Source organism: Dryobates pubescens, chromosome 7 (assembly GCF_014839835.1).
Source record: "Dryobates pubescens isolate bDryPub1 chromosome 7, bDryPub1.pri, whole genome shotgun sequence".
Taxonomy (NCBI): Eukaryota; Metazoa; Chordata; class Aves; order Piciformes; family Picidae; genus Dryobates; species Dryobates pubescens.
The window spans coordinates 605790-624404 of NC_071618.1; the positions used below are offsets into that span (position 1 = coordinate 605790).

The 18615-nt window shown below is 38.5% G+C and overlaps 1 protein-coding gene across 9 annotated transcripts in view; it reads right to left on the reverse strand.

Annotated features, from left to right (window-relative positions):
- Window positions 1-428: 428 nt before the first annotated feature.
- INPP4A (inositol polyphosphate-4-phosphatase type I A) overlaps window positions 429-18615 on the reverse strand; it is a 132517-nt gene continuing 114330 nt past the window's right edge. For 5 of the 9 annotated variants that reach the window (XM_054163069.1, XM_054163074.1, XM_054163076.1 and 2 more), the window contains 8 exons: window positions 17106-17278; window positions 15114-15237; window positions 14180-14306; window positions 11894-12034; window positions 10578-10675; window positions 10070-10182; window positions 9542-9696; window positions 429-863 (listed from right to left, as the gene is read on the reverse strand). In XM_054163069.1, the coding sequence (XP_054019044.1) occupies window positions 731-863; window positions 9542-9696; window positions 10070-10182; window positions 10578-10675; window positions 11894-12034; window positions 14180-14306; window positions 15114-15237; window positions 17106-17278 (1064 nt within the window). In that variant the 3' untranslated portion in view covers window positions 429-730. Of the gene's footprint in view, window positions 864-2997; window positions 4604-9541; window positions 9697-10069; window positions 10183-10577; window positions 10676-11893; window positions 12035-14179; window positions 14307-15113; window positions 15238-17105; window positions 17279-18615 lie in introns of those variants that run through there. The other 4 variants (XM_054163068.1, XM_054163071.1, XM_054163070.1 and 1 more) reach the window with 1 other exon arrangement.

The window sequence follows — 18615 nt, forward strand, 5'->3', positions numbered from 1 at the left end:
CCATTTCTGGCATTAATGTTTAGGTATTACATTTCTGAAACACTATAAAACCATTTAAGATGTGTGCCCAAGTCCTTATCTGCCAAAGATAACAGGAGTTTTTCCGAACAGAACTAGAAATGAGACCTCATATGCCTGGCCTTTTATGCGTTGTTAATTTCATACATGAAGATTCAGTATTCAGTATCACTAAGATGGCATCCTATATACAGTAAAATGATTTATACTCCTGTCTTTTATTGTGCTAATTTGTTTGGTGGGTTTTGTTGTGTCTTGTTTAAAATTAAACCTGTGTTTCTTGATTGTAACTGCATTCTACAGTTGTTAAAACTGTCTAGGATCCAATCCCTTTTTATTTACAAGCTCAATCTCAGTCAACTCAGTATAAAAAGATGTCACGTGAAACAGCTGCCTAAATGCCATGGAGTCCTTGCCCATCCAGGAGGTACCCAGCTATTTGCATATAGGTAATTATTAAGTAGCACAATATCTGTTCATCTTACATACACTGAAGGCTATTTAAACGGGCAGAGAGTCATCACACTATTCTCAAGCTAAGGTGTCAGAATAATTGTTACTGTAAATTCCAATTCTGTAAATAACATGCTCTGTATAACCTAGCAAAACGTACAAAAAAAGTTATTCATCTCTTCTGGATGACAAAATCATGTATTAATCTAGAGTGTATCCACATGTTTTAATGGAACAGCAATTAAAGGACAGAGTATGCTTATGTTTCAACTTTTCCGTAAGTTCCTTCTGGAGGCCTGTAATACTTTGGGAAAGCCTTCAGTTGCAGGGAATTAAATGCATACTTGCGACATCCAACATTCTTCATTGTATTTTCTCGCCGACAACCCTCACTGGGGAAAAAAAACAAGCACAAAAAATGACAGCAGTAAAAAGGGGAAAAAAAAAAAGGAAAAATAAAAAAGACTTAAACTAAGATGAAATGTACTGGTTATTTTATAGCATTAACAAAAAGTTGGTTATATTTAATGAGTGTTTTATTTGCCACTGCAAATATTAAAGATGATGACTTATCATACAATGCTAGTAAGCAGCACACACAATGGACACATGCTATGTCTGATTGCTAGTTTTGCATTTCTAAAAAGCAGCAGCGCATCGACTGAAAAAGTTCTTTCACAATGGTTTCATGTATTTCAGGGTACACTGTTGTGGAGTTCACATGCCTCCTCATTGCACAAGGGATTCCCAAGAGATAGCTCACAAGAAGTTCTGCTAATTTATTAGCATGTTACACTGAAAAAGAAAAACTCTTGTTCTCTCAGTAAGAGCTTTAATGTAATTTTATTGTTCCCTGTATGTCAGTATTAGCAGTATTTACTTTAAGATTAGAACTGATACAAAAATGACTTTCCAGTTATCTCTGCATGCATAAACTGACTTGAAAACCAACATAGTCTAAAAAATAATCTTGATCGTGAAATAGCAGCTTTGTGTGGGTGCAGAAAAAATTGGCTGTGCTCACAGTCACATGCCCAAGGAAACAAAGCTGTGCAGAATTTATTTTTTACCCAATGTTTTGGTGCAACTGCCTCACATTACAAAGGTTCTGTGCTACAATAAAAAACCTTACTCCAGTTAAAAGGCTTCTTTACACTTGTAAAACTACTGCAGAGTTCCTCTGATTATATTCAAAAACAGATGTACAAAGAGGAAGCACTATCCTTTAAATATAAATCAATTTAGGCTTGCAGGAGAATGTCTTTCCCTGATAGAGAGCTGAAATCTAAACAATGAATACCAGACCTTCATGGCAAAGAGTACAGTACACAATCTTATGGTGGAAATGTCACGTTATTCCTGCCTTGGGGATGACTGCAGCATGTACCACATAAATAGTGGTGATCTGATTCAAAAGCAGGATCTGGATTCTGGTTCAGTTGGAAAGCTCTCTGCTCTTACTAATCTCACTGTTCTTCTAATTTTGAGCAATTAAACTGACTGTAACTGTGTTCTGTACACACCACCTAGTCTGACTGCATAAAACACTGTAGGGTTTTGCTTTAAGGAAGTTTAAAATTTGTCTCTGGAGAGCATCCTGTGCCTGCCTTTTATAGAATGGATCATGTGTCATAACACTATTTTTTTATCTCGTTTTGTGTTTTACAGAACCTCTCCAAAGGCTGTTGCAGTCAAATAGATTCTTCAAAAATTCCCACAAATAGTTCAGAGTACTAGTAAAAGCAGTAAGTTTAACTAGTAGATATGAGATGCCTGATAAGCATTTTCACTCCAAAGCGAATCATTCTTCTATTAAGTAATTTCACCACATCTGGTTGTTGCACATGTCCTACTATGGTAGAATTGAATCACAGAGATGATGATAAAGATGTATTTCGCAGAGCATTTCATGTTCCTTGTTTCTTCTCTTGGAGGCACATAAGCAGTATGCAACTTTACTGTAACCCTAATGCTAATCGTGAGCAAAGCCTTCATACTTTATTTAAACAGATTAATAATCTCAGGCAGCCCAGTGGAGATATGCCTACTAAAGCTACCTTCACATCTTGTTAAACTGAACACAGACACTCATCACATGGTAAGAAAAAGGCCACAGACCAACCTAACATTTGTTCACTTTGTAAAAATTTAGATTTTGGTACTCATAGCAAACAAACCAGCATTATTCAGAAAGAAGAGTTATGTACAGAGAATCAGGTATCAGCACAGGACATGGACATGTCCAATACCATCATACCATGATTTTAAATTTCAGCAGCAGTAAGGATTTACCTAAAGTCATTGCAACTAAAAATAAATAGGATACATAGATAAATATATATATATGAAAATAAATATTTTATATATATGTCTTGATAGGTTTTGGTTGTTTGGGTTTTTGGTTTTTAAAAAAACAAAAGTATTGGAAGAACAGTGAGGAAAAATACTAGGAGATAGTGTACTGCACAGTCTAATTTCATGAAGACACAAACGTAACTGTATACTTCCCCCCCGCCCCCCGCAGTGAGAATATTCACCAAATTTAGGATTTTATTTTAATTTTTATTCTGTGTTTTTCTTTTAAGCTTACCTGTCTCACAAGCTTTCAAACTCCAACTTTCAAGTTGATAATAAAAGCTATTGCTACCTATGTTTGTTGAGCAAGTTAATAATAGTAGAAAATAGAAATCACAGTACTTCAAGAGCTCTCCTCAGAAGCCCAATTTTCTGTCATCTCAGGCACCAAGTAAAGTAAGTCCCTTCATGAATTTAGCAAACTACATTAAATGAGGTTAAGTTTTTTGATCAGCTATTGCTATTGACATGCTCTGTCAGACCACTGTATCAAGAGTTTAAATAGGCATCTCCCAGTTTGTTATTACAGATAAATGATGGCCAAATTTCATCTGCAGTTATTCTGCATGACTTAAATGCTAACTTGCCATTGTTCATTTATGTCTAAGTCACTATCAACACTACAATTTATTAAAGCTGTCCAACACCTAAAAATGGAAATAACAGTAGTAGTATTATTCTAGTGTGATTAAAGCAAAACCCAATGGAAAACCTCAAATGCACCTACTGAGCTAGCCGATACCTTCCCTCTTCTTGCCTGAACTTTGTCTTTCTTACTGAAAGGCCAGTATCTTTAACTTCTAGGATGATAATGACCCTGTTTCAGAATAAGTTCTGTAACAGAGCACCTGAAACAGATACGGATCATTAGCAGGGTAATGCAAATTACATCCTCTTCCTAACCACAAGTCATTCTCTATCTTCAATATATTACAAAATGTAGATCTACAAATAGAGTCAAATAATTCTGCATGCAGTGCACCACAAGTTGTGTATTCTGTGGGTACACTAGTCTATTAGAAAATACTTAACCATGAGAAAGGAACAGGAGGAGTATGGTTCTACAAATTGCTCAGCAATGTGATTTGGATATAATGCTTTGAAATGAAGGTAGAAATTTGTTTATTTCTTTAAATAAATGTCAAATGATTTCTTATAAACCCCACCCATGTTTATATTTGTATCTTCATACCTTGTAAAAATGAAAGGCAAGTTTAGCATACAGCTTAAATATACAAAAAGATACAAATTCTTTCCAGGCAGAGTTCCTTTCTCTGGAATACATGAAACAAGTAACACAAAACTGTACTTGGTAAGAGATCTTCAGGCCGGCTAAAGTAACGAGGTAACAGGCCAATGTCAGACTATGTTACAAGCACTGAAAGCAGAACAATAATTTAAAGTTCCGATACAATACTTTCTGATCAATTAATTTGATATATATTTACAGTTTAGTACAATAGAAACGTAAAATTGTAAGGCATAATAATAATTCCTGGCAGACAATGCTATGACACATTCCTTTGTCCAGCAGGTACCAAGTGGCAATATACATTCAAGCACTTTTTTTGCTTCTGCATTTTTTTACTCTTATCTTCACTTGCAACGTAATCTGGCCACCAGGTATGCTATGCTCAGAAACAGCCACACAATCAGTAAATTGGGGCTGAGAGCCAATAAGGGAATAGAGTAGAGGAGGCTGGGATCTAGTCTGAAATCTCGGATGGGCACCAAGCCACTCAAGTTCTTCTGGGTGACTATTTCCCGTGTTCCAATGCTGTGAAAAGGAAGAAGGTTGGGAGGAGGGAAAATCAAACGAAAAGGAAGACAGACATGCAAATGAATGTATAATAAGAGATGACAACACAAGATGGTCAAGAAAATGAAAAAACACGGGGGGAAAAGCACAACAAAGAGGATGAAGTAAAGAAAGAGTGGAAAAAATCTCAAAAATATGTACCAGCACAGTTAGAAATAAGGAGAGGGAAAGAGAATAAAAGAGAAAAATAAGAAAGAAGTACTGCAGTCTACTGAAAATAAACACATGTAGGTTGAACAAAAATGGTTTTCCATGTTCATTCTTTCAGATTACCAAGCAATAATATCCCATGCTGCTCTGCCATGCTTTCGCATGCTGTAAGGAAGTGGAGCTCTGAATAGCAAGCTGAACATGAATAACCATTGTAGTATTTGACCCTTTCAAACATCTTTCCATGTAGGCTGCAGTGGAGTAATTTAACATCTTGCTATCTGCTCAATATGTAAAGAAAAAGAACCGCAAACCACCCACTTATTTTTCTCCTTCAGCACAAATTGAAGTGTGTGTGTGTATATGCTTTTTAAATGCATGTTTCTGAAGCACCTCAGTATATGCATGTGAAGGCAAGATATGCTTCATGGCTCATCTCATTATGCCCCTGCTTCCTACATTGCTTTGAGCACCAAAGGCCTACTGGGGAGACCACCTCTGCAGGTAATGTGAGCCTTTGTAGCATGGCGTTTCATTCTGGATTGCTCTTATACCCTCTCAACTCTACAAACTCCACAAAGCAACAACTGAATGCAACCTGTGACCCTGATCCCCTTAGAACAAGCGTACTCACTTCAGCCATGAAAGGTAATATCCTATCTTGCTGCTTGTGTATCAAGGTTAGGTAACTAACAGACAGTGTATTGGAAGACATCAAAGATATCCTGGATGTTGTGAAAGAGAAAAATAGCCTTCAGATGCAGGCAACACTTCAAGTCAAATGGAATTAAGTGGGCAGGGAACTAAATCAATTGTATTTCTTATATGAATAAACATATCCAAATTGGTGATCAAAATATGTTTTCACATCTGGTGTCTATACACCTATGCTGATACCTACAAATCCCAATAATCTTTGTAGTGTCAGAGAGGTGTGTCTGATCAGAAGAATCAGTAAGTGGAAAGCTAATGTTGACTGGAAAGCGGTGGATGAAGGCTCAACAGAATAGCCTGGAGGAAGAAAAGTTTTTTAGGATATAGATAATGAAGTAAAACAATGGGAGATGCAAAGAAGGAAGAAAGGCTCAAAATTACGTTGATGCCATTATGAACACCATGTCACATCTCTACGATTAAAAATTAGTATCATGCTACTTGATTTTACATAAAGACATATGCACAGACATATCCAGTGGGAATGGAGGCAAAAGCTGGAAAGTGCTTTCCTTGTCAATGTTTCCACCTGAGGAATGAAATGTCACCTTTTGGAAATACCAAATGTACCAAATTTTGCAGTGTCTTCAATCAAAATATTCATCAGCAGACTGCCTCTAGGAGAGGGCCAGGGTAAAGGACAAAGAAAATTCCCTGCCAATCCAGGCTGCGTGAGAAACTTCTGTGAGGAGAGGCTGAGGCTGCCCCATGCCAGACACAGCTGATTCCTTGGACAGACCCATTGCAGGCACAGATGAGCTTCTCAGCCAAGGTCATGGTGCCTTGGGAAAAGAATGCACAGGAGAAAGCAAAACACTTCATGTGTATTGGTTTAAGCTGACTGGCCCCACTAGGGGGGATGACAGATAGGGGGACAGGGCTGTCCCCTACCCAGTGGCACAGAGCAACAGAGCAAGCTGGATCATATATTGAGTGTCATGCTCACTGCATGACAGGAAAGGAGTGGGCCAGAGTCTGTGGGACTTCTAATATATTCTATAGTTTGTAAAGTTTCTTGTTCCAGATTTTTTGTGTTTCTTCCCTGGTTTTTGAGCTGGGGCTCAGCCCTTTTGTTTTCTGGTTTCAATTTTGTGGGGCTCATGTGGGGCAGCTGGGATTCTGTCTGACAGGTATTTTTCTCCTTCTTTCCTGTTTTCATTTATGTAATCTGATATCCCTGCAACAAAGTAGTAAATTGTCCTTATCTCAACTAACAATTCTGCCTCCTGGGCCCTTTATCCCCATCAGCGAGTGGGGAAAGAGGAGGGTGGGAGCAGGCTGTGTTAAGCCAGCACAGCAAAGGCTGACAGGAGAAGATGCAAACAACCTTGTGAGCACCAAAGTCAGCAAAGCAGACGAGGAGGTGTCCAGATGTTGGAGCAGTGTTTCCCCTGCAGCCAGGAAGACAGTGCAGCAGATAGCCACACTGCTGACTGTGGAGGACTCCATAGTGAAGCAGGTGACTATTTCCTGAAGGGAGATCAGGAACTCACAGGTCTAGTGGGTAGTGTTGACAATGCTGCAGATGGAAGAGACTATGTGATTCAGTTGGACTTTAGCTCTCGAGCTGCCATTGCTGGCCAGGTAGTCATTTCCCCTGTAGTTTGGACTTCCAGACATGTCATCATGATTTTACTATTTGTAAATTGTGAGTTACCAATATTTAATTTCAGGCTGGAAAAGCTGCAACTCATTTACAGAAACATGAGTTTATTCTAATAGGATACCTATTGCTAAGGTGAAAGTCACAAACTTCTATTTGTGAATTTCTACAGTAATCTACAACAAGCACACAATGTTCTCTCCCTGATTTTCATGCTCATCAAACATAATTATCATGGGTATATCTTTATCACAAGACTAAGAAGGAAAGTCTGTCGCTCAGGATGAGTAAATTGGAGGTGTCCCTGCAGTGAGAAGCGTTTGGAAAAGATGTCCTTTGAGGGTCCCTTTCAATCTGATGCAATCTGTGAAACTAACTCATCTGAAGACCAACATTACACAGAAGAAGGTGCTTTATTTTTTCAAGAACAGTGCAAGCAAGAATGCTTTTCATCTCTGGAAAGTTACCAGTAGGGAGTAGATTAAATACTTTCTCTGAGTCCCACAACTTAATAGTACTTCTCCATCCTTCCAACTGACTCCAAATCTTCAGAAGTCTTAATGAGACTGAAACAAACCTTCCTTTTCCAGTATCATTGCATCAATTTAAAAGAAAAAGTTTTCTAAATGCTCTGGAAGTAATTCGCCACCCTTTCACTTCCTATGTTTGTCCTCTAGGTCAGCTCATCCTGTCCAGGCTGAAATATGTTTGGGTAGAGTAGGACTCCTACATATTTGTTCCATAATCCTATCTCTCTCATTAAGCCTTGTTAATTCTGTGCCATTGTTCCTGAGCAGAGTTGGCAAATAATTAAAAAACCACAATCATCTACCACAAAGAGCAATGAGAAGCAAAGAAGAAAGAGTGATGAGCTTGAAGAAGGGTCTAATTTTAGTATTCCTCCAGGACTAGCCAGGACTGCACAACCTCTCTTAGTCAAAAATTTAACAGGAGAGAAAATCATGTCTTTTTCCTGTCAGAGCAAGTCCCTGATGTTGCTAGAAGACATGACCCAAAGTTTTTGATTAAATTTGCCCTCTTTCGACATCCCTGTGTAGGTACATATAAAACACTGTGTTTCTTGGGTCAATATTTTATCTGATCCTGTGTTATGTTAAATTCATAGTTTGAAGGTCCAGAACAATAACGCTATTAACTTCTGTCTCTACAGTGTTCACAGCTGCATTAAAAAAATCACATTAAGCAGGAAGTAATTTAAAGCAACAAGATTGCTAGTATTATACTTACTCAGTTTTTACTCTTGCTAAATATCTAAGATGACAAGTTGCACAATCTAAATAAAGACATTTCAGAGCCTCCTAACTCCATTTTACCGCAGTATTTCTAACATCAAGATTTAACTAGTCTCCAAATGTAGTTTTCATCTACTGTACTAACTCTTCAATAACATAGCAAAAAGTGTGGCAAAAAAGAGAAAATACAGAAGTCCAGGGACATCCAATTAGATGTAGATAAAAGAGACAAATTATTAGTGTAGGAGTCTGCAAATGTTCTGCGAGATCTTTTCTTTCTAGGTAACTGATAAGTAAGAAAGGGTCAAACAGCAAAAAACATACAGAAAGGATAAGAGAATTGAACACTCTAAAGAATTTGGTGAGACGACACACGGTACAGTACATTCGGTAAGAGTGAATGTTGAAAAACAGGACTGAACAGCATTGTTGAACTACACTGATAAAGACTAAAGCTAGATTTCTTATCCTTTCTTTTGGTATGTGAATTACCGAGTTTTCCAGCAGTGCTTGAAACAAGGCATTGAACAACAGTAAACAGATTTGTTTGTTTAAGTACAGTATTTAATTCTGCAAACGTCTCTGCTGCTTCAGAATACAGAACATCATTATATTGATACGACAACAGCACACTGACACATTGTGATGAAATTTGGTTGCTGTATTGTGAAACACTCATACTGACATTTTGCCAAGTGAGCTGTGTTTCACTGCTAAAGAATACACACAGCCAACCAGTGCAAACTGCAGATGTCTGTGTTTCCAAGAAAAAAAGATGGCTCATCCCTGAGAAATCTGCCTGATCTAGAACTAAGAAAACCAGTGCTACAACAGCTCGGGTAACCTCAACATTAAACAACTTTCAAAGAAACACCAGTTTCCTGTTCTGTAAGTTCAGCAGTAATTGCAAACCCATTTCTCCATGCTGCTTCTCTGAAAACTCCTGATTCACTACTAAAAACTCAAGTGCATCTGATGCAAATTGGGTTACAACCAGCTTTAGCATATGCAACTCACTAATACATGCAAGGGAGGGATGAATTCCAGCAGCCAGTTGTGCAGTTTTCTGACTTCATTTTACCTTTTTTCCCCCTTTTGATAGAAACAGAGACCACTGTTCCTCTGCAGTTTGCATGGTTCCTCATTCAGGACTAAGTGACGCACTCAAACTCTTACCTCCTCATACACTCCAGAGCTTGGGTGAAGACCTGTGGAGCCATTCCATGTTCATGCTGCAGGATCAAACACTGCTCTAGGGTGACTGACATGGCAGTCCTATCCTTGGCACTTTTACAGCTTGTAAATCGAACACCATTTAGTCTGCGGCATACCTGGAAATGGGGTACACAATTCATAATTCCTTCTTCACACATAACCTTCTTTCAAAGAACACACCTATGTTTCTCCTTAGAGAGACACAAATATTGTGTATCTTTTGGCTTTGATGGCAAAAGTTGTCATCTTTGAGAGACCAGAATTTTGTTGCATGAATTATAATTCATATAATTATAGGGAAAATACTGATGTGCAAAATACATTTTATCTCTCCATGTCTCATTCTAGAGGAGGTTTAATCTAGTAGCATTTCAAAGGTACACGCAAGCAAATAGAGGCATTTGGACATATCAGTAACAAAAAAGGGAAAATACATATGCTTACAGAAAATCAGCTGAACTATGCAGAGATGCTTAGCTTAATAAATACCTCAGCAGCTTGCCAAAGGATATCAACATTCTTATTTTTCCTTGCATGTACATTCTGTCCCAGAAATCTTAACAGTTCAGGCAGGCACGTCTGACTACGAGATCGAGGTAGACCTATAGAGCAAATAAAACAAACTGTACTTATTTACCTGTATTCAACAGTTTTACAAAGGTAAGTGCTCCTAGATGCCTGCTGCAAACAAAATCTTGTTTTCTTGAAACTGTCAAAGCTTACAGTAATCAATGCAATTCTTGATTACTTAGTACCACAAAAAAAACAAATTCATGTTTAATTAAACTCAACTGGCAATATGCATTCAGGTTACTTTAAACTTCAGGGGCTCAGAATCTGACAGCGCTACTTTCTTAAAATAAAGTTACATCACTTGGAGGTTACTAATCTTGGAGCAACATCAACATTTAAATAATTATCATGATGCAAGCAAATGAAAAAAACAGACTGAATTGTGCTGTTTGACCAAATTTACCATTAAGTACCAAATACTTACAATCATCAGGCAAAACTTCCTTGAACTGCTCAAAATATGAATTCAACCGAACTAAGCTTTCCATGTTAATTATTTCTTGCAGTGAGGTGTCTCCAAACCTTTAGAAGGTGAAGAAGGTTCCAGTTAAGCTCAAGGTAAAACATTTCACTTCTTCCTCAAAACAACTGCATTTGGCAATATGACTACCAGAAAACCGTTTAAAGATTCATCCCAGAGTAAAGCGTAACAGAGCAACTCATTACAAAAAACACAAAATATATGGGTATGAAAGGAAAAGTGGGAAGGAAGCTGAAACAAAAATCTTGTAGAAGACAGTATTTAAAATTCTTTGGCTTTTGTGTCTCTCTTTCAATATAAAGTATGTATCTAATAAATAATTTTGCATAAGTTCAAACTTGTAATAACAGATTTATTAGTTTAGTTCATAAAATAATAGCTATAATATCAGTAGATAGAGATATGTAAATGAGAAACATTGACCTAGGAGTAAATAACCATGAATATAATAAATATTGTCCAAAATGCCACGAGTCATCTCATCTAACCATATCTACATACGCACACAGTGCTGACATCTGTAACTATGCTGCTCACCTTGGCCTCCCTTTATAGGCAACAGCAACTGTTGGAATGCTTTTGTTAGACCTTTTTAGCTGTCCCCCAGCACGCTGCACACTTCATTCAACTACCAAGGCTGCTATCACACAACACATGTGCCTGACTTCACTGCAGTTCCCCATTCTTTACAGGATATGGTCATAACAGAGGGAAGCTCTGGTGAGTCTTCCAAAACTGAACAGTTTCTCTAGCAGATATAATTACATCATTATATTTCTCAACTTTCAAGAATAGTGCTGCATTACATAAGTACTGTGATTATATGTTAAAACAGAGGCCCATCTAGCCCATAATTCTGGGTTTTGACAGGGGACTCTAGGGGAGAATGCAAAACCAAGAGGGCAAATCCACAGCAATAGTCAGAATGATCTTTCAGCCTGTACTGGACTATACAGAGATCTCAAGTCACAAGCAGGACCTCTGTGGCCCATGACAGATTTCCCATTCTATAAATTAATTTCTGAACTATATAAACCTGCACTAGACTTAAACCCATGAGGTAAGGAGCTCCACAGCTATGTGTCATTTTAAGGTTTGTTTTGCATTAAACAGCTTCATTTAGTATTCCTTTGTTCATGTACTGGAGAAATTGAATCACTTAGTAATGCAACAGTGCAATTCCATAGAGACATGCTTCCATCAGAACAGGAGATTGCTGAACTGCCATTAAGGTTGAGCATACATGACTGAATACGTACTTCTCTGCGAGGGTTTGCTGCTCATTGATTCCCACATTGAAAAGAACAGGCTGAACCCTCAGTAACATGCCACTTTGAATCTCTCGTGGCAACAAATCAAACAAGGCGCTTGGCAAAGGGATCCTCACATTAAATCCATCACTGCAAAGAATAAACAGCTATTAGACATAAAGATACAAAAGCTACATTCTGAGAACGTGTTATTTATGTAAAGAGGGATAACATCTAGAACATAATACAACTAGGCTGATGACTTTAAGGAACTGCCACAGCTTGTTCCTAATAAGAAAAGCTATTCTAGTTCAAAACACAAACTTGCAGCAATCCATAATGTTGACTTTACATCCTCAGGGACATTTCAATCAGGTCTGCCAATTTCCTGACAAAAGCTGATTTATCTGTGGTCACTAATACCGTAGCTCTTGTACAATTTGGGTAGAAACCCCCAAACTTTGTCACATCCCATCTCATCAAAAGTTGAGTATATTTGATTTTACAGTGATAAAGTCTAGCAATGATGCACATGCATTAAAGGATACACTCTTCAATACTGTAACTAGTACTGACATTTCTGAGCAGAAGGATAGAGGCAACAATCATAGCAACCCAAGCATACTGAAGTGGAAGCTAACAAAAGCACTAATACAGGAACTTCGGAGTCAGGCCTTTAAGCTGCTCCTGCAGCACAAGAGGTTACCTTGGATCAGTTGAGCTACAAGCAAGGAACACTGTATATTCTTTATCTCATGGCAAACGTGAGGTAACGTATCTTATCTTAACCCATAACATCAACACAGATAACATATTACCCTACGTTGGAACTGCCATGACTCAAGTTGCTGTGGCATCTGTGCTTTGTGTTAACCTATCAGCTGTCTGGTTGCTACATCTACATCTTTATGCTATATCGGAAAGCAAAAAAACCTTTTTTTCACCTCTAAATGTAAAGCTCCCAATAGTTTGCACCAAAATAAATGAATGATTTCTTTCTTCTCTTCATTGATAAAATCTAGACAGCAAAATAATAAGCAACGCTATCAGATCTGAAACTAATGAAGACTGGTTTCCTGCTGATTAGTGTCCTATTTATGATGGCAAGTTTCAACTAAAGATTTTATTTGAAAGGAATTTTCCATCAGTTGTCAGCCACTTCAACAGGTGTCAGGAATTTCTGTGACATACATGACTATACTGCAGACCTCTCTCAGTCACGGCACTTTTCATTGCATGTGAACCTTAACAAAATTCCTCTAAATATTTGTATCTTTGAAAATTCCAGCTTTTTCAGATATGGACAAAACTGGGCAACGTTACAGTGGAGTTGTAATTGAATAAGCCTTATCTCCTCCAGAAAACAGATTCAAAACTAGAAGACTCTGAAATACAGAAACACTAAAACACTGACTTTTGTGAGGTCTCTGTCCTTCCACAGCTTCATCCTCATCTATGAACTGTCTCCCTCTAGGCAAGAATTCTATTGCAGTGGCCCAGCAGCCCCATGCCAAAAAGTAGTGCAAGACCAGTTGATAAGCAGAGTGAAGCAGGCATTCAAACTCAAGTGTCACTGTTGTGAACACTTCCCATCATAATAAAGTTGTAAAGGATCACTCCCATTCCACTTTACATGATGATGCAAACATTTGTTACTTCAGGCTTTTAAAACAAAAATTGCTTTTTAAACTTAAACTTGAAAATAACTTTTTTCTGCAAAGAGGCCAAAACAAGCAGAAAGTGGAGTTTCACAAGCGTCTGTTAAACTAAAGACAGTTTGCCCCGGATAGTTTGGAAATTGACCCTAAATAAGCCTCACCTCAGCAGCAGCCCAACTGTCTGATACGTGTTCCACGACCTGTTGTGCCAACAGCAGGTCATTATTCAGTGGCACACAGTAAAGCACTGATCAACTGATCAGTGATTTTCAGACACATAAAGTACTGACCAACAGCAGTGAAACTGAGATCAGCCTCATAAGTCAGTCTGAAATATTAAAACCGCTTAAGTGCTTAAGACGAGACTGAATGCTTCTGGTTTCTGATTATGGAAGATGATATTTATTCATAAAAGTACTGCCATGGTTTGAGCCTTGCCATATATCTCTTTTCAGCTCAGCTCCCTGTAGAATGAAACATCAGTAAAAATGAATAAGTCCACTTCAAAACATTTCTTTGAAGTTCTGAGGAGAAAACCAGCACAGTGCAAAGGCACGTAATTTCAGGTGTAGTTGACTGCTTCTCCCATCTGCAGTCCCACCCCACTTCCTGTTCCTTGTCCTGCCTTTTTTTTTACCGATTTCCAGTGATGACTGGCAGCATGTCAGTAGATGTATTTGATGTGGCCTGAGTTACTTTAAAGGTTACATTCCTCAAGTCCATGATTCCCAAGCTCATGTCCTCCAGCATTGCCAGCTCCTCACCTACATCAAGGAAATAAAAGTGAATCATAGTAATTACTTACTACATAGAACTTCCCTTTACCAATTTGATGATGATTGTAAGTCATAGGTCTCATGACAAAAGGGCTCTGGACCCCAGGTCTTCAACCTTAACCTATGGACTGCAATGTCATGATTGACTTTCTAGGTCTAGAAAGTTCAGAAAACACTCGCACGGTCCAGTCTACCATTTTTCTAGTAGATTATATGCTGATTTTCCAATTTAGATAATGCTAGTAAGTTTCAGCACTGTCACAGTCACGACATTTTTTCTTGTGGGAAAGCATACTGCAAAATTTACAATGTATTCTGCATTTGTTCAGTAATGCATTCCCTAACTGGCACCCAGATGGCTGTTAAAACACCCGAGTGAAACATTTTCTGGGGAAGTACTTTCCCTTTTTGTAATCTCTCTCATGTAGGACTGCAGAAGGTCAAGAATATTCAAGAAGCATATTTTAGGCACTGTTTCTCCCATTTTACCAAAATTTTAATCCATTCCTTTCATGAAGAAATTATCAATATGGTACTTCTTTTTTTTTTTTTAATCATTGGTATTACAAGGCAAGTACAATTTATCTTTTAGAATTAATTCCATTAAATGCAAAGAAATTCAATTGTTACCTAATTAAGTACTCCAGATATAATCTGGGTTTGCATTTCAGTTTTCAAAATTGTTTTGTAGCCAAGCTGTAGATTGTCACAAACAGCCATACTCTGTTGTAGCCAGTTTCATGCAGAATTTGCTGACTCAGAAGCCGATACTACCCACTTGCCCTGTGCCTTTACCGTAAGTGCTCAGCAGGCTCTCAAACTGTGCAAGCAAGCCAATGGTGTAGAGTTGCCTTAGAAATCCATCATCATGCAGGCAGTTCCTCAGCTTGATAATGAAACCACAAATGAGAGCTGTCAGCTGTGAGAGAGAAAACAGATAATAATGAAGTGATTCAAGGGAAAAAAAGCCTCTTCAGCCCCAAACACAAACAATATCACATACAAGAGGTGACATAAAATTTGTTAGACTGATGGTCTTTTCCCTTAAATGTCTCTCTTCAGCTTCAAGGAAGAGTGACAACCAACCAACAAAAAACCAAAACATGCATAAACCAAAAAGCATTCAAACATGATCTGATGATTTAGGGTATGCTGTCTTCATCTCACAAGCTCTCCCAAAATGGGATTGCTGTTGATCTTGCATCTATTTTTGAGACACAATCACTTTTACTAGGGTCTGCAACTTGAGAATTACAAAAGAGTCTCCTTGGAGAATTGTTTTAGTTATAGGTGGAAAAGAAAGAGAGCTAATTCCAGGCCATAAATTTTGGTAGTATGAGTAATATATTAAGATTTTTAAATGGCATTTTAAGAAAGCATAACAATTCAGTACTTGTTTGCATTATGAAGACATCCAAATTCTGCTGCTACAGGATATTCAGAACAAGGTTCTGAAGACCTAGTACTAAGATCAGTACTGAAATCTAAGATTAGTATTAGTGTAAATTCACTTATTCAACAGAGGAATTTCCCAGGTGATTACCATACGCTATGTATCACAGTATCACTAAGGTTGGAAGAGACCTCGAGGATCATCGAGTCCAACTTGACACCACAAACCCCATGACTAGACCATGGCACCAAGTGCCACGTCCAGTCTCCTCTTGAAGACCTCAAGGGATGGTGACTCCACCACCTCCCCAGGCAGCCCATTCCAATGACCAATGACTCTCTCTGTGAAGAACTTTCTCCTCACCTCGAGCCTAAACTTCCCCTGGCACAGCTTGAGACTGTGTCCCCTTGGTGCTGGTTGCCTGGGAGAAGAGACCAACCCCTTCCTGGCTACAACCACCTTTCAGGTAGTTGTAGAGAGCAATGAGGTCACCTCTGAGCCTCCTCTTCTCCAGGCTAAACAATCCCAGCTCCCTCAGCCTCTCCTCACAGGGCTTGTGCTCAAGGCCTCTCACCAGCCTTGTTGCCCTTCTCTGGACATGTTGGAGGTGAGTGACTGTTACAGAATCATGCAAAAGAGAATAAAGTAATTTTTATGATGAGTAAACATATTTGAAACATTGTGTTTAGAAGTTATCTGCAATATGAAGTGGGGTTTGAACAGAAAAATTCCCTTAATTTTCATTTTGGGACAGCAGCCTTACCAAACAATATCCAAGAGATAAGCTGTTGGAAATAAATGAACGAGGCACTGATTTCTCAGGGAAGTAGACACACCACAGAAGTGTAGTGGGCAGAAGAAATGTGGAAGTATTTTTAGTACAGACACCAGCTGACAAAAAGAGACCCCAGCAGGCCCAGAAACAGAATTTCTAGGGAAAAACAGCAGTCTCCCTGTAGCCAGAGTTCTCTCCTTAAAAGCTGCAGGTCCTCTTGGTTTTCTCAATGCAGAAAAGAACAAAAGGAAATCAAGGGAATATGCTTTCTGCTCATGGGCTTTCACTCCTCTTTCACATTTTGCCTCTCATTTTAGTTTGATGGCATCGGAAGGCAAAGGTTGTTTCTGCAGACAGCAGTATATTCTCACTGGTTCTGGGATTTAGTTTTTTTAATAGTGACTGCATATCTGAGGGGAGACTCTTAAGTTATACATTGTCAAATGCATGTAAGTGACTAGTAAAGCCAGGATAGCAGAGCCTGTGGGAGGAGATCATAGTGTTAAACCTGAGAGCAGAACAGATCTGAAAGAAATTCTGAAAACAGTAATCTTTAATATTTCATATAAACCCAAACACATGTCAAATTACAATCAAATATGCATATTTGCTTGCTCACAGTTTGGCAGAAGACAACATCCCTGCGATACTGAAGGCTGAGGCAGAGCCCTATTGTTGGAGCACTGTCCTGCATTAATAAAAAGACCATGGCTTTCTTTGCCTTGTCACTCATCATGGCTACGCAGTCTGTGAGCGTCGTCAGCAAGGGATAAAGAGCTTCACTCCATTCGCCTATCAAAAGAAAAAAATTATCACTACTGTAAGTACTTTATCTGAAACCAAGAGGCATGCATTAAGAAGAAATTTCATGTTGCAAGCCAAGGTTGTCAATAATTCACATTTAGGACTTGTTTTATTTTAGCTGGCTGGTTACTCCATGCTTATTAAAGAACTTTACTCTCTAAGGCTGATATGACTTTACTGACCAGGTACTAGCTCCCAGATCTGTGCCTATGGAACAGGCTATACAAAGGCTGATGTGGAACGAGTAACAGAAACAAGAATGCCTACATACACGTGTGTATAACTGCATGTGCTTGTTCAAACACACCCTTTCACAGTGCATACAGACAGCATGAAGTCCATCATATAACAGAAATAGTGAACTTCTGCTTAGCCATTTCTGTCAATGAGACTTCTCTCAAATATCATGGGTTTGAATCTTTTGTGGACTCATACATCATTCAACTGTCTCACCATCTTATTGCATCTCAGTGAGATGATACTGATCTCTCATTTTGCAGCACAGGAATAATAAGGCTGAGAGGTGAAAAATTCATGTAGGTGCTCTTTTAAGTGTTCACTGTCTGTTGAGTGGCTTTGAAGGCTTAGAGCTAGGTAGCAAGAAATACTAAGTGTAGTGGTTTAGATGGGAGTTAGCCAGATCCTTGGAAGCAGTTTGGAGCTTGACTTCCACTGAAATACATGAGTCATGTCCCATAGGGAATCTGTTCAAGGTCCTACACAGGAAACAGCAATTAAACTGGTTTACCAAAGTTCTATTACAGGACCCCAGATACCGTGCCTTCCTTCTTCCCAAGAGATTGGTCTGCCTTAAAATGGAGCACAAACTCAGTTTCTTTTCTTTCCCTCTTTAATATTTTGTCTTAAATCAACCACCAATTAAAAAAAAAAAAACAAGAACATGACTGTACAAAAAATTATTGAAATTCTAAACCAAACTCCATTCTCTCTGCATTATACCAAGTGAATAGAACAGTACTTTGGTTTTGGGCTCCTTAATGTAAGGTTGAAATAGAAGAACACTTCTCTTTTAAAAGGGAAGAACTATGTGTTTTATTTTTAAAAAGCACTGGTGCTCATGCACAGAACACACATAACCCCCAGCTTGGTTGGCTGCAGAGACAGGGCAACAGGCAGATCGGAACCTGCATGAGTGAGGAAGTTGCTTTGCTTTTTGTCCCAAAGGCAGGACTAAGAGCTAGCGATAGCAAAAGTTCCTTTGATAATCAACCGAGGAAGGGAATTTTGGAAACCTGCTAACAGAAACCTAACTGACAAGATTAACAGAACTATCCTTTTCACTTTTGTTCTACGTGGTAGACAGA